General features: G+C 40.0%; 1 protein-coding gene across 1 annotated transcript in view; it reads right to left on the bottom strand.

Annotated features, from left to right (window-relative positions):
- Positions 1–17504, bottom strand: part of LOC108887372 (teneurin-3-like) — a 270632-nt gene that overhangs the window by 27572 nt on the left and 225556 nt on the right. Inside the window, 13 exon segments of the mRNA XM_051070563.1 lie at positions 692–834; positions 1239–1344; positions 1575–1713; positions 2202–2364; positions 2635–2694; positions 3610–3783; positions 4018–4119; positions 4451–4605; positions 5667–5774; positions 5994–6118; positions 11260–11280; positions 12523–12700; positions 12979–13050. Coding sequence (XP_050926520.1) covers positions 692–834; positions 1239–1344; positions 1575–1713; positions 2202–2364; positions 2635–2694; positions 3610–3783; positions 4018–4119; positions 4451–4605; positions 5667–5774; positions 5994–6118; positions 11260–11280; positions 12523–12700; positions 12979–13050 — 1546 coding nt within the window.

Here is a 17504-nt window from a genome sequence, read left to right as displayed (position 1 = left end):
AAAGCAGCATTAGTTGCAATTACTGTAATGTACTTTATGTGTACTGATAAAAAAAAAAAAACCTAAATCAACATCACACACACACACACACACAAATTGTGTCCAATTTTAAAGAAAGTGTGATTTAAACTGGATCTGACCAGCAGGACATAGACTTTATTTACTTAGATGAAGCAGACTCAGTGAATTTCTACTGTCATGAAACTATGTTTTCAGTTATTCTCTGTTCTCTTGTCAGAGGGGCAGAGGTGGCCTGAAGGTTTGAGAAACAAACTCGTGACTACAAGGTTGCTGGTTCAATCCCAGTTCTGACTGAACTGAGAATGAACCTTAACCTTAATCCCAGCTGCTCAAGTGGAGCTGCTCAGTGGTCAGCAGATCAGACTGTGGTTATACCCGGCAGCTTCTTAGTGTGAAAGTGTGTAATTGAGTGAATGCGATCAGGGTGTTCCTGCAAAAGAGAGGGTGCCTGCCCTGGATAAATAAATGTTAAAGAAAAAAAGACTAAAATTTTGGTCCAACAAAAGGTTATGTAGAGACATAAACTTGTATATTCAGTGATGCTATTCTGTCAGAAACTGAGAAATTTAAAATCTGACTGTCCATCCATCCGTCAGCACACAGCAGTACAGACATGCACTTAGCATAAATCTATAAAATGAAATTGTATAAACACAGTAATGCTCCTCACTCATAGAAGGTTGTCCAGCCTATTTGGATGCTCTTGGTAGCGAGCAAGCCGCTGTTGCCATGGTAACTAAACAAGACCAGTTCCTGACCCTGAGCCGTGAGAGTCTTCAGACCTCCGTTAGTCCCGATGGTTAGCCAGATAACCTACACACACACACACAACCACGCACAGCCACAGGCAAACAGGCAGACATGGTTATGTGTTCAGATTCTGCCAGTATAGTCTTACTTCATGTCAGGCGTCGACTCAGACAGTAAACATCAGTATACATGTATGTTTGTTTACTTTGACAAGTATTCTTGGTTGTCAATTCTTGGTATTGTTGTAGTCTTTGATACTTCTGTGAGAAGCAACGCTATATTCAAAATTAACATTACAGAAACTGGCTGAATGCATTATAGCATTGCTTAAAATTCATTCATTCAAATGAAAACACTTCTAATGTTGAGACAAATAAATGGACTTAAAACCCTGAACAGGTGGCACCTCATGCTAAAACAAATGCCTGCATATGAAAATTCATTCTGTCAAGACTTGCTTATCCCACCTGATTGTCAGGGGCAACCACACGCACAGGCATCCTGTTGGTATCTCTACGGATACGGAGGGTGTTTCCGCTGCTGTCTGTCACCGCAGTTACATCCTCCTCATTGCTGAGAGTCAAGGAATGGAGGGAGGGAAATGTGAAAACTGGGTTAAGTTTGAAAAGGAGAAAAACAAAGAGGCTACAGAAATAAAAAGATTTTTGAAGCTATAATGATAGAGGAGAATAAAACTCATGATAGAGATATGTTTTTATGTTTTGCAAGGGATGTGTTGCAGAGGCAGTCATTTATTCTTCCCAAAACAAATGCAGTGTATGTTCCTTTCCACACACACCAACCTGTAGCTAAAGTTGTATTTATAGTCTCCGGTGACCAGAGACATGGTGAACTGATGAGTCCCATTTGAATCAAACACGTAGAGCTCTTGAGAGGCTGGAGATGCCACTTCATAGGAGCTGGGACCTGAAGCCAGAGAGCCTGAAGACACACAGACAAACAGAGTCAGTCTGTTAGTTCTTTTCTTTATTACTAAACGACTGAACTGTATCGTAATGCATTGGAACACAGCATATGCAGAAAAACCCTATTCAAAATTTTGTGTGATAACTGTCTGTAATGGGTATGAAAAATATCTTGGAGCAGTTCTTTGTGTAGACGGCAGCACTTTGGTCATTTAAGCCTTTGAGACCCTGTGCAGCTCAGTGTGGTCTGAAGTGCTGTATACTGCTGTAGTAGCTGTTAACCTCTTTGACCCCTCAGACTCTTGAGTGAGTCCACATTGCAAGTGGATGCTGTGTGACCACTGGTCAAACCCAAAAGAACAGTCACTCACTTCACTCACAATCACTTATTGGTGTACAGCAGTCTTTCAGCGAATGTGTGAATACAGACACACTATAACACTACATGAACCATAAACCTACCATCATTCCCTCTTTTTATATATTTGTACTGTATATACACACCAGTGGGTGGTTGGTTGCGTCGTATGGCTCGTATCCGGATGTTTCCCAGATCAGCCACATACAGTGTCCCATCTGGAGACACCACCAAAGACGAAGGACAATTAAACCTGGCGTCTTTTGCGTAGCCATCCCCCGTTTGATAGCAGTCACAGTTGGCATCATTCTGCAGGACAGAGGAAAGCGGGAAGTGGGAAAGGAAGAAGTAGCAAACAAAGACAGGAAAGAAGTGAGACACAAAAAATAACATTACACAATTACATATATTCTATATGTAATCAAATCCATATCATTTTTTTATTTCTTCATTCAGCTTAAATGGGTTTAGTGAGCTGAAGGACAAAACAAATGGACTATGATAAGGGAGTCAAGATTCAGATCAGAAAAAGGGATATGGAGGGCTGCATGCATATGTGAAGTAGCTGTAGTGTAGTACCTTGCAGTCACAGTCAGATGGCGCCCCTGCTAGATGAGTAATTTCTCCATCAGTTGACACCTTGTGGGGTGATAGCCAGACATAGACATTTTAAAAATCAGGAAAACAGAAGTAAAAAAAAAAGAAAGCAAAAAATAAACTGTTCCAAATACTGAGTTGGCAGCTTCTTCGCATGCGTTTCTCAAGACTGTCAGATCGAGTCAGCCTAAATCATCCTGGGTCAATACTGAGCAGCAATCTGCCACATTTAATCAGTTAAAACATTCCCTTTTATCAGGCATCACAGTAGAGGCCCTCCCCACACACGTCTTGTGTACTACAACTGGAAAAAGTTCCATCCATCCATCTGTTATCTATACTGCTTATCCTTTGAGGTTCATTTGGGGGGGGGGGGGGGGGCTGGGTTACTGCAGTCTACTACTGGGACAAATGTTTACCAGGGCAAGGTATCTTTCAATTAAACATAAAAACCACAAAGAATATCAAATATAATCTAATTTTCCATCTTTGAAAAAGGCCTGGACTATGAATCTAAGCTGTGCTATAACACATGATGAATCTGATGGGATATGGAGAAGAGCTCAGTACAGGAATGTTTCACTGAGACAGTGACAGACAAGCAGACGGTTGGTTTAAAGCCAGAAAACATTTGCTGTAAATGTTCTAATCTAATCTAATGTCACAACTGCTTATGTTATAGGAATGTGTTCAAAAGTTTGGGATTGATTTATTCCAGAAAATATCCCTTGTGACAGAACTCACAACTTGAAAAAAATCACAACTTGAAAACGTAAGAAGTAAGTAAACGTCAAAGTCATTCATGTCAACATAGGCTGAGTATAATTCTATATGATCAACTGTCTTGGCAATCATGTCCTGAAGGCCTGTGAAAAGGACACGTTACTGTATTAAAGTGTCAGTTCATCATCAGGAAATTGCTGTACATGAATGTGCTACATGTGTCTTAAAAACTACCTGTCGAATACGGTGTATTTTCTTCTCATCTGTCTCTGCGATGTAGAGGACGCCACTGTAGGACAAAGCAATGGCTGTAGCTCCTTCTAGCATGGTCTGGACAGCTCTCTTCCCCATAGTGTATTCTATACCAGGCACCTGGCAGTGCATGGGACGACCTGCCACGATACGCACCTGAACACACACACATGGATGTTAGTTAAGAAAGATGAAATAACACGGTATATTTTCTGTTTTGGGAAAGTGGAACGAAGCTATTCCACTAATTTATATGTTTTACTTATGTTACTCCAAAAAATTTAATTTAGTTAAAAAAACAGAAGAAAGTCTTGAAAATCCAAAAAGCAACACATGTAGCAGAACATTTGTAAAACAAACATTGCTGTCAGTGTGGGGATTAGACAGTACCTGTCTATTTTCAGTGATCTGCAGCACAACGTTGTTGTCCAGGACATAGATGGAGTTATCCATGGGATTGATGGCTAGATCTGTGGGCCACTCTAAACGAACCTGGATGGGAAGCAGAGAGAAACTGTTTCATATCGCAAGCTACTTTGTCTCTGTACAGTTTCACTGGAGGTTTGCGAGCTGACTCTATTGATTCTAATACTGATACACAGTGTATTTCCTGGATAAATCCTGCTAAACTCTGAGTTGAATGAATCTGTACCCGTGGCTTAATGGCAGTGTTAGATAATGACAGATGGTTTAAGAATGACACACATAAAGGATCAAACTTTTAAAAATCTTAGAGTTTAGCAGCACAACCTGCTGTGGGTCAGGTGAGGACAGAGCTCTGCTGCCTTAGTAAAGACATATTTAGGTACTCTCTGCATGTTACCTGTCTTATGTGCATACTGGTGTCACAGGTCAAAGGTCGTGCAGAGGTCAGGTCATTGCTGCCCAGTACTGTGGAGATGATTCCATTACGATCCACTTTCCTGATCATAGTTCCATCCACAAAGTAGATCAAGCCGTTTTTATCAACTGCAATCCCTGTAGGACACAGAAACAAAGAACACACTCACAATTTTAATTCATTGTCATCCAGTTGATTATTAATACACCAGCTCCAGGATATGAGGGAGAAAATTAAAGTATAGCAATTCTCCTGTGGGGACATCAGGATGGAGCTGCAGCAGACAATAAAAAAAAGAACACAGTAAAGAAAAACCACAAGCTGAAAAAGGATATGAGAAATACACCTGATGAAGTACAGCAAAGCAATTATTTATCAGGCAGGACGACACTCAGGCAAATTTCCTCCACCTATTAGACTTAGACTTAGACTAGACTTTATTGATCCCTTTGGGATGACTCCCTCAGGGAAATTAGTATGTGCAGGTACACACATTATCTTTAAACAGACGATGCAAGAATCTGTGTGAATGGATACTGCAGAGTTTGGAGGATGGAGCGTTTATATCACAAACACTGAGGGATGACATCGACCTTTGTGCCCAGTGTGGATTTGAAACCACCACCCACCCTGTTCAACTGATTTGGACCCCTGAGACTACTACCTCTTCCCCCATATGAAGAAGGAGCTCAGTGGTCGCCATTTTGACAGTATCAATAACGTCATCGCTGCTGTTTACATTTTCAGACAGAGTTGACTTTCAATTTTCAATGACCCAAAATATAAAGTTATTGACTTCAAAACTTTCTACATAATCACTCAAAGTGTGGTAACAAGAGCGGTTTAACTCCTTCTACGGTAGGACACCAACTAATCAATGAGCCCCCATATCAGTGCTGGGGACTTCAAACATGGCAGTGGAGTTCTGCAACTTTAGCAAAATTCTCCTGAAAGTAGAATGACTTTCCAAGGATATGAAACTTGTTGAAATGCTCACACTCATATATCGTGAGTACGGGCCAACATTTCACCTGGCCGTTAGCGAACAGGTCAAGCTTTGTGTGTGTCTGATCTATGTCTTGAGAATCCTATTCTGTGACTAAGGTTGTAACACAGGTTTAAATTAACCAGCTATCTGTGTTTATCTTGTGTGTGTGTGTGTGTGTGTGTGTGTGTGTGTGTGTGTGTGTGTATGTACCTTTAGGTCCCAGTAGCTGTGCCTCTGTAGCTTTTCTTCCATCTCCACATCGTGCTTCGTCAAATGGAGGACACTGTTCACCTGTACCAGCCACTACTTCTCCGTTACCTGAAAACACACACACACACACACACACACACACACACACACACACACACACACACATCACATTTACAGTCTCTGTCCTGTATATTTTCTCCTGTTATATTCCAAGAATTTAAATCAATGCAGGCTATGTGTGGGTACACACTGCATTAAAGTTAGCAACTGAATGCTTTCATCTCTACCAACATGCTGTTTTATTGGGGAAGTGAGGTGTGTGCTTACTGATGAGGTCACGGGCACCGCTGAGCATCTTGGGTCGGTAGATTCTTCGTGAGTTAGTGTCAGATGCATATAGCTGCCCTGTTACCGGGTCGGTGGCAAGATAGTAACGGTGAGCGGGGTTGTTGCTGTGGAGGGTTGTGGTGGACAGAAGGGGGGTAACAAAGATAGACAGAAAGATAGAAACAAGAAAGGACTGGTTTATTCATGTTGTGCCTTTAATTATCGCTGATGTCACTTTTTGACGATTTTAACATTTAAAGAAATACACCCAGTTTTGAACAGACACTGAAATCGTCCATGTGTCATTGGTGGATGGTTGTTCACCATTTCAACACACTACTACATGATCCAAAGTTTGTCTGGAAACATCAAATACAGTGCACGGCTTTAACAATTTTACAAATGGATTATAAGCTCATAATGAAAATTGTCATCAGCAGAGATTTACAGTTTGGGTTCAGCAGCATTATAATGGAGACTTTCTGGAGATGATGATAATGAAGAAATAATGAATAAAAGGAAGGTTGATGAAGTGAAAGTCAAGAAACTGGTGTTAATTTAGTGTCACTGTGTGTGTGTCTGAGGGAATGAAGCAGACACAGTGTGAGTGTGTGTGCGTTGTTATTTCTGTGTAAGTGAGAAAGTGAGCGAGTCCCTTTCTATACGTGAGTATTAACAATAGGTTTGTCTGTTTGTCATTGGGTGCAATGGGCTATCACTTGTCTGTGACACACTCTTAATGATGCCCGCCACACTGTCATGTAAAATCTATCACACCCACACAGTCACACACAGCCATGGATATATATACATATGCACTTGCCTCTGGCCATAAGTCTCAGTGGTTGGTGATAGCAGCAGATGATCACAGGCTGTTAATTAAGAAGGCTAAAAATAGACACAGCCTGTTTTTCTGTACTTGTGAGGCCCAGATAAGCATGCCCTTATTTTTTAATATAACCTTAATTTCAGTAAAAAAGTTACATTAAGATTTAAACATTTTCCAGACTTAAGGCAGCACCACAAACCAAAATCCATGGCAGTGAAAACAAATACAGAAACACAGCACTGTAAGGAAGAGCTTAATTAAAGTCAGTGAATCATTTGACCTGCTGGTTCTATTAGACTATAATATGAAGGCAGTCTGTCTGTTTCCACCTGTCAGATCTGTAAGATCCATTCTGTTAATTAAACACAATGATCCTGGAAATCCTGCCTCCACTTTTATCATTTACAACATTTAATGAGGTTCAGTTTTTCAGTTTTATTGTCCCATTTGCCAAGAAAGCAACTTGTGAGGATGTTGTTGATGACAAAGCCTATTAAAGACACGCATGTGTACAATATGGAGTCTGGTTTAGTCATTGCAGACCTTTTGCTGGCCTCTTATTCTCTCATTTTTAGCGCTGGTCTTAACAGTACACTCAGAAAAATAAAAGTGCTAACTGGAAACAAAAATGGTTCTTCGTGGTGATGCCATAGAAGAACCAATTTTAGTTCAACAAAGAACCTTTGAGCATGTGGTTCTTTAAAGAACCATCTCTGCAAATGGTTCTTTAGGAACATCCACAGGTGCCTCAAAGAACCAAATTTGTTCTCTCTGTCGTGACTTTTCTGATTGAGCAGTTTTAACATTATCCACACGTCCATCCATCATCTCCACTCATCCTTCATTTCTCTTTACCAATTCATTATCTGTCTCCTGGGTTGGTAGTAGACAAAACAACGCATCAGGGTCAAATGCTATCTCTCACTGTGTGTGTTCAGTGTAATGTAGAAACACAGCCTGAGGATGAGCTTGACATGTGGATGACACTTGATCATCTAAATATGCCAGGACACATTATAAGACGTGACTGTACAAAGAAACAAGAGAAACAAGGGCAGCAGGAGATACACACAAAGGAAGACAACAAGGAGAAGGAAAATGAGAAATGGGAAGAAGTGATGGATGGAGAGTATGCAGAGCACACAACAAGAGAAAGACAGAAGAGGAAAATAAATAAAGAATATGGAAACGAGGAGGCAAAGAAGAAACAAAAAAGTTTGGCTGTAAAAGGAGATAAAAAAATGAAGGATGTAGTAAATGACAAAAAGCTAAGAGAGAAGGAAAAAGAACTCAAGCAAACAAGAGAGGGGAGAATGAAAATACAATAACAAGTCAAACAGAACAGAGTGTGAATAAGTAAACATAAAGGAAAGACTGAAGGTAGAAAAAAACTCTGACATGACAAGTCCTCCAAAGAGGAAGTTGAGCTTTAATTAAAAAGTGAAATTTTAATTGAAAACTACATTTGGATAAGTCAAACAAATGAATCCAATCATTGTGTCTCGCCAGTGGCAAAGAAGCTCCAGGTATGGTTCTGCTCTGTATGTGTATGAGAACACATAGAAGGAAAACTAACTGGGCTGAGTTTCATTTTCTGAGAGAAGGACGGAGAAAAGAAGCCATGAGACACGGCCCCAAATCCTAATGTATCAGCCTAGATCACAGAGTGGACATGGATATGTAGAGGAAGCTGGAACAGCAAATCTGATGGCCTCATTGTAAAAGTCAGATGATCCCTGAAAAACTAATTAAACTCAGGATTTACAGCAATGACTCACAGGGCCTAGTATTTATCATTTATCATACATGTGTATCAGTTCATACCAATATTAGTGGTGCACACGCAACAACAGTCTTTGTCTGTGCTTTCCAGAAAAACTCTTTCAAGCTTTTCCTAATATTACACCCTGTGGGAAGGGCAATATCATTTGTCTGTGCCTTACCATAACCGTTAAACATGTTGCTTAAGTTTAGGCACAAAAACAGTCTGGTTAGATTAGGGAAAGATCATCGTTGGGGTTATAACGAGTACTTTTTTAAGGTCAGGGTGAGTAAGTTTGTCATTATGGTTAGGATGATAATAATGTGATTAAGGTTAGAGAACAACAGTATTAAGCCTTACAAAAAATCCACCTACCCTGACCTGTTGCTGTGACAATGTGGTGTTTAAATGAAGCATGAGAAAAACTTCAAAGATGAGTTTGATAAAGCTGAGCCAATCAAGAGGGCAGAGTTGATGGGCTGCTGAACAGAGACACCATCTTATCCAGGATTAAAATCTTGTCTCTGTCTCTAAGAACTTCTGAGAGGTGTGTTACTGAAATGGCAGAACATGTTCACATCCAGCAACTGTTGCACCGACAAATGCACTGGTGTTCAGTGTGGCTGTGGACTCAAAGACATCCCACATCTGGTGATTGCTGCGAGATAACAGTGTGATAAAAGGAAGTAGTGCCCCAGAAATGGCAGGCGTGTGTAATTAAAAATCAGATTGGTAACCCTGTCATGAAGTTTCACTGTATTATTCATCAGGAAAACCTGTGTGAAAACAATTCAAACGCTCATCTTATCTCTGTAATGGACACTTTAGTGTCTCGCTCGCTCACTCACTCACTCACTGCCAGTTCGAGTCTTTCCTGCAGGATATGAGCAGTGCTTACAAAGATGTGCCTCTCCACTGCCCATTAGGTGGGCACTTGAAAAGGCTGCTGCGGACCAAAGACTATCCGTTGTGGTATGTTGGGAGAGCTTACCAGACAAGTCTACCTGTTTGAAAATGGTGGTGTTTGCATTAATCTACCCGAATGTTTGAATAGATCTTTTCACACATCACGACTCTGTGGAATCCATCTTGCAGCTGACAACAGACCATTCAAAGGCATGTGTGCAGCTGACAGTAACATAGACCAGACAGAGTGCAACTGTGCAGCCAGAGGAGAGAGGTCATTAGTGATGTACATCACATGACAGCTTTGTATGTGCGAATGAGTAACAGAGAAAATCCAGGATCTCTCCAGGAAATCAAAGAAATTTCCCATAACAGTGTGAGTAACTCAGTGCATAACTGCACCACTAGCACACCTGTCATCTTCATATCTGTAAGTCATGAAAAAGGTTGTCATATTCAGGTCCTTATTTAATAGGCCCTTTATTCATTCATGTTATTTATGCATACTCTTACAGTATGTACAGTTTACACTGCCTGTGTGAAACTTTACAGGTGTATAAGAATATCTGGTTGCTGTCTGAAACTATTCATGATCACTGAGTTTGCTTTGTCTGCATGTACTGTCTACAGCCATCAATCACCTTGAATGAATGTAGAGGACAGTGAGGATGGGGTTGGGGGATGAAGGGATAAAGAGACTGAAATGTAAAACAGAGAAATACACAAGAAAAGCAACCACGCCCAACACCATCTTCACCCTCCACCAACCCACCCGCCCCACATCTCTCCTTGCTAAGTTTCCTTGCTAGGGGCTGCTGCCGCTAAAGTGATGACTGTGCGGTTCATCTGAGCTGACAAGAGAAGAATAGGCTCGATTTCCTGTGAACACTTGTCAAGATTAGAGAGGGAAAGACAATGAGACTGAGGGAGACAATAAAAAAAGAAGTGGTCAAAAAAAGCGAGATGAGTGAGATGTAACAAACATCAAGGCTACTTTTTCCCCAGTTCTTGAGAGTTATATTGCAACTTCACAGATTAATAAGTAAATGGACAATTCCATGTTTCCAGATTTTATCAGTTACTTGGATGAGTGAGATCAAAAAATAAGAATATCTGTCGTAAGTGTGGGGGAGCTAACATTTGGAACAGCTTTGCAGATGATGAGATGATGTGAAGCTGTTATAGTTTTTAAAATGTGTTTAAAAACTTTTTATCTAAAGACATAGGAAAGAGGAGCTAAAGTTGAGCCATAAAGTCATGTGCAGTCATAAACAAGTTACACATAGCACTTTGCTTCATATGCTGCTTGTGGTTTGTTTCTACTGCATTTGATACCCTTATGTGAGGGTTGTCTTATGACAAATCAAAACAAACCAAGATTTAATTAACCTGAATCGTGCTTCAAGCTAATTTAATACCTGGTGTGTGGGCAGGCTGTCATATTTCACATCATCTGTTTGTCAGGTTGATTTGAACCTTTCTTCTTCCAAACATGATACAATCTGCAGCTTTAAAGTATTACTGGACTTCTGGAGGAAATTACATACACAAAATTAGCTTGCTAACTATTTGATGTTGTGTTGTTGATATACTGTGACCTTGGGCTAAGGATGTTAGCTGCCTGGAAGGAGCAACAGCGATTGCTTTTATAAGGAAGAAGTAGAGAAGGATGGAAGATATGCGCAGGCAAGAATCTGGTGCATAAGCAGCACAAATTGACAGTGAAATGAAAAGAGGGTTAAAGGTTGAAAAAGATTAGTCACTCTTACCTATGTCTGAAATCTTTGTTTCTTTAACACAGTTCAAGCAAGGAAAGAAAAGAGAGAAGAAACAGGAGTTAGTAGCCAGATTGGTGTTAAAATGAAAATCACCAGAAGAAAAACTTACTGGAAAACGGACCAGGAGTGAAAATTCAGAATTTAAATGCTTCTTAGAAGTCAACAGGGAGAAGATTTCAAATGGCTAGGAGTTTCTGAGAAATGAGCACTCAAGAGTGTGCCGGAGGCATGTTTCTAAATTGAGAGCAGCAAACCAAACTTTTCCCTCTAAATTCAGAGTGTTCTTCTTATCCTTTCACACTCTGGCTACGGAGTAAGTACTCAAATGTTTATTTCTGCAGTGATTAAGTGTCAGATCTGGCAATGCATCTATCCTATTCCTTTGCGCTTCCAATCACTGCTTAAAATTCACCCAGAGACGGCCAGAGAAGCTAAGGCTGAGAGAGTTATTAGAATGCTAGGTTTCAATGAAAACTCTTGAATCAATCAGTTTATTTGGACCATTAACAATAACCCTGAGAAACCTGGATGAATGTTTTTTGCAAAGCTTTACTTCAAAAATTAGCTCTATGAGTGAGCTCTTTATCTCTGCGAAACCAGAGCCCTCTCACACTGGACGAAAAACACACTAACACTCACAAACATCTGGCTTTTGTCTCCAGTGGGAAAGGGTACAATGACTCTGAGTCTGCAGTAGTCACTGGTATTTGTCAGCTCCAGCTTCGATTGGCAGTGAAAGAAACATGACACTTGGTTGGACACCATAATGTTTGGCCCTTCTCAGGTGCGATGAAGTTCCTGGAGGTTTACATGTAAATAGCCAGGAACATTTATTGCTTTTTACAGTCCATGGCAACAGCAATTTTGTTCTTTGCTCAAGCTAACATTGTTCAGTTGGCCTTGAGTTCAAAGAAACTGAAGTAAAAGATATTTAAAAAGTAACCGCCATAACATAGTCACTGGCCTCCATAGATCACACTAGGCTTATCATGATAATTATGTTTATCATGCAATATATGGAAATGACCTCTTTTCATTTTGATCTCAATATTGCCTGTTGTGTTTACATGCATGTTTACATATAAAAAATAATCTATTGGCAGAGGGAAAGGAGTCCATTTTTTAGCAGGTTTACCCATGTTTAAAAAACACAGCAAATACATTCTAATTTTGGTGTACAAAGGGTACAGGACATGCCCTCTCTAGATAAGGTTCAAATCCAGCAGGAGCCATCCTCCCTCTTCCCCCTCTTACCTCAGCTCCATGACACTGGTCACATTCCCAGAGGGAAAGATCCTTCGAATGTAGTTGAAGTCTCCAACAAAGATGCTGCCATCTGCTCCACAGGCCAGAGCCAGAGGTGCCAGCAGCTTGTTGCCCTCTGCCTGCCCATTGCAGCTGGGGCAGGATATGCTGCGGCGACGCCCATTTCCTAGGAGAGGATGTCAAAATCCATTTTTAACTGACCCCAACAGTGGTTTCTGCTCTTTACACTAAACTGACTGACCATATGAATTTGCATATCTCTTTGATGTATTTTTATTTATTAAATATTCTTCTCCTATTTAAAGGTTGAAACATACATTTCACTAATCAAAAGACAAGTCAAACAAAATTACCAACCATCCTGCAGTGATATGATCAGCAGTGATAACAAAGATGTAGAGGTCTAAGCTCAGACAAGTCAATCATATTTGAATCCAGACTTACCCATGATGCTGCTGATGACAGGGGGTTGCTGGGAAATGAAAATGTTTTCACCATTGCCCTTGTACAATATACCTAGAGGAGAGAAGTTGTAAAGATTAGAGAAAGATACGAGGAGAATACAGTCAGACTACTTCTACTTTGCATTAATATGTTGTGACTGAGAGCATAGGTATGTTAGAAGATGACATTTCATTATCTCAGCTGTCATTCCAAAATGCACCAAAATATATGGCACAGATATTGTTCTATCGAAAATCAGAACTGGCTCTGTCTCTACAGTTCACAATGATGTGATATTATGCCAGCTTGTTGATTGGAATATATCACACATTTGAAAGTGAGGGTGCTGTGATGAGGGTGGTTATCTATAATCTATTAGCATTTAGCACCACACAGTATTTCTACAGTGAGTTCAGTTCTCTTACCAAAGACATTATCAAGCATTAATTAAAAATTTAATTTAACGTTAGTATAAAATGAACGTCTCACATGACAAATAGGTAAAAATGAAAACCATCATCATTATCTGATCTAATTCACAGTGGAGGGACATCAGCATTCATGATCACTTCATGAAATGTTATGACAGTGTTATTTACAAATTAATTAAAAACAAATTTTAAAATATTTCCACCACCCTCATCCTCACTACAAAAGGGGGGAATTGACTTGTCTGTGTAATAATGGTGCTGAGGAGGAGGAGAGTGTATGTCTGTGTGTGCATGTTTGTGTGTCTGCCCTCTTTGGTGTCAGCCCCTTTCGACAGCTGCACACCCCCAGCCTCAAACAAGCCACTGTGGTTACACAGCATAAACGCTACAGAGATGTTAACCAGGCTAACATGCTAATGACTGTAGGCCACTGGTAAAGTAAAGTGGAGTGTCTGCACACTCTCAGAAACATGACTGTCACTGAAAAAAGCAACAATTCCAGAAGTCTAATACATGTATCTGTTTTGCTGCACCTGGTCTAAATATAGAATGAGATCTATACACAACTACTGCTCTATATGCAGAACACACATACCCTGAATGGCTGAAAATTCAAATAACAAACAATTCTCTGGAGATGCAGCGCTAACGACATATTAAACTGGATGAAATACAGTCTTTTTATAGTCACATGAACAACCACTTTATACTTCCATCTCATACGTCATGACCACATGGCCAGTGTGCAATGTAGCTGATGTAAGCTCTTAAGACCATCAGGACAAAGCAACAATGGGCTGGATGTTTTGTGTTCTCTGCAGATATACCAAAAAAACAGGACTGCTGCAGAAAGGGGTTAATATCTGTTGTTTTGTACGTCTCTGAAGTGAGATGAATTAACGCAGAGCCCTTTTGTTTCTCTCGTATATGCAACACTACTACTACGACTATACAGTGCTACACTTAATAATTAACAAATAATGCATAATGATGCAAATAATCTAATTGGAATTGGGTGTATGTGTATGTGTGTGTGTGTGTGTGACAGAGAGAGAGAGAGAGAATATGTGTGTGTGTTTGTGTGTGTGTTGTAAGCTTGCAGGAATTTCTTTGATCTGATTTGAAAGATAATGTCAGAGGAGATGAAGAGATTATAACACACACCCATGTCTTTGCTGACGCACACCTGCATGGCTTCATTCACACAAATCACACGGTACATATGTGAGTCAAGTTATGACAAAAAGGCATAAGCAGAAATGTGGAAAGTTGGAAACTACAATGGATGAAAGACAAGAGACGATATGAAGTAAGAGGAGGAGGAACAGGGGCTTGGTTAATGTGTTAATGTAATGTGAGAGGGATGCACTCGTTCTTCAAAGTGAGACATCAAAGAGGCACCTCCTGTGGTGAGCTGAATTATTAAAACTCTGCCGCCTGCCTAACCATCTATCTATCTATCTATCTATCTATCTATCTGAACAGTGCTTCACTAAGATCCTAAGATCCTTTTTAAACATCCTGAACTGAGCTCTGCACTCAGTTCAGTTTAGCATTGAGAGCCCAATACTGTAGTCCAGTTCTCAGAGGCTAATGTGTAATGTGGTCAGTGCATATATGTTTAATTCAGGGCTTGATTATACAAGACGTCGCACAAATTTAATCAAACACAAAATATAGTATGTGTGTGAATATAAAGCCCTGTCCTCTACAGAATATGGGTCTATCCTATTGATTTGAGTTATAGAAAAAGGAGTTGCCATCTGAATTACGTTTTAACAGAGAGATGTAAGTTTTGGTTAAATGATGGAAAAGTCAGTGTTCTACTTCTCATAATTTTTCAGTATTTAACTCAGACTTTAAAGTAAAAATTGAAATTGTGCCAACTGGCTTGATGCCAACATTTTAGTTCAGTGGAGTCCTGGAAACTGAAAATCTTAATTTGTGATTCATTTAACACAGAGAAAGTTCTGCTAACTTAAGTTTGTCTAAATTGTTTAATTATCACTTTCAGAACTTAATAAACAGGAGTTTAGCTGATAAAATCTCCAAAGGATTGTTTACGTAACTCACTAATTTAAGGTATTTAGAAACATAGTCAGATTTTCTGTATGTACTAAATTGTTCTTCCTCATATAAAAACTGCTATATGACAGACACTGAAAAGTTTCTTCTGTGGTCTCTGGTCAAAAGTAAAACAGTGCAAACAGTGATGAAGACAGTAATTCTGTAATTCTTTGTATCTACTTGCTAAATGGCAAAAGCTGTCATGAGGGAAAAAAAAGACTTGACACAATAAATTAAAGGGGAAAAAATCCATCCCTGCTCTTTTATAAACTGAAAATTCCAAATGGATGCAGCGTACAGATTTGAATTCATTTAATTTTGAGTAAATTAACTTCATGAATTTTTCTTACCCCTTTCGCTTTTAAAGTAAGATTTAGGAGACAGGCTGGACATGTACAATATTCATGTGATGTGTTGATTGTAACATGAATTATGTCGCCTGTGCTAAAATAAAGAATGAGAAAAAGTAAGTGAACTCTTTGGAATTATGTATAAATGTGTCTTGAGATTTGTCTATTGATAAAAGTAAAATGTTGTGACATTGCTGTGACAGTATAATAGGAAGAATCTTTGCGAATAAATCATGATGTAGCATGTCCACTAAAGCTTTAGCTCCACTGTAGACTTTCACATATGAACTATAAAGAAGAAGGCTTTCTGATCCGCCTTCGAGTGTGGCAGTCTGGAACAGACACTTTTGCCTTCAGAAATCGCCGGAAAGCCACGTAATTATTTCAGAATCGATATGTTGTCAAACAGCAGAAGACCTATTTTATGTTAGATGCTGCAAGTTTCAGAGGATTTTCTGACAGGACACAGTTCTGAGCAGAACTGTTTTGTTTTTCTCCCCCTCTCTGGAACTTTCAGCTGTGAACACGGTCAAGTTCTTCAAACCCAGCATGCCGTATTGCTATCAGCGCTTAAATCCCATATCAGTCAGTTCCCTTCCTGTCCAGCTATCTCTATATCCCTCTCCCTCTCCTTCCCTCTATCCTCTGCTCCTTCTCTCTCTCTCTTTCATCTCTCCCTCCATTAGTAGGTGTTGATTGATCAACAGAGACCGAGCCGGCAGGGTTCCACCCATGCTGTGCTGCAGTCTACACAGGCAACCAACTACTTGCCAGACTGGAGGGATAAAAAAAAAAAAAAAAAAAAAAGGTGTGTGTGTGTGTGTGTGTGGTGTGTGTGTGTATATGTGTGGTGATGCGGGGTGATGTGAGAGAGAGAGCGGAGAGAGAGAGAGAGCAAAGCAGCACAGAAAGAGTGAGGAACATCGAATTCTCCTGCTGTGTTAAAAGAGAGGGCAGTAAGGCTTTCTCACATGGCTCTGTGCATGTGTGTGTGTGTATAAATGAGTACATTTGACCTTGATCTCAAAATTCTCAATCTGAAAACCTAGATCCTTACATTCTTACCCCATCCCCTATGGGCCCTGACACACCAGTCTTATCTCAAAGACCTAGAGCAAACGAGGTCAGACTGGTAAAACACTTTGTTTTGCTTCACATCTTCAGTAGAAGTTTCACTTGAACACTGTGTAATCCACAAACACTGCAGAAAGATAAAACAAACCAGCCAATCATCTCAGCACAACTGTGAATCTGTTTAACCATCACATGCTTGGAAAAAATAATTGAGAATATGTGTTTTCAGCACATGGTCCTCTGCTTGTGAGAGAAGAACAGATGATGTGGAAGAGGAAAAAAAAAACCAAAGCAGTGAAATCACTGATTGGTCCGTCAGACTGCTGCTGATTTAACAAGGGGAATCAACTGAGCGGCTGCTGATAAGAGCAGATTGAAGCCAACCGTGCCGCAAAAACTTCAGGTGTTGTCATGGCCTAACAGCGCCCAAACAGCCAAATGTTGACTTGTTGTGTCGGGGCTCTACTACACACACACACACACACATACACACCAACACAAACAGTACTCATGGCGCACTAGAATCCACACAACACACAGGTACACTCGTGCATACACATCATTATGCTGACAACTACTCTTTGAGGAGGGATTTAATTATGGG

Source organism: Lates calcarifer, linkage group LG5 (genome assembly GCF_001640805.2).
Source record: "Lates calcarifer isolate ASB-BC8 linkage group LG5, TLL_Latcal_v3, whole genome shotgun sequence".
Classification (NCBI taxonomy): Eukaryota; Metazoa; Chordata; class Actinopteri; family Centropomidae; genus Lates; species Lates calcarifer.
This window is presented reverse-complemented; position numbering and strand designations above follow the sequence as displayed.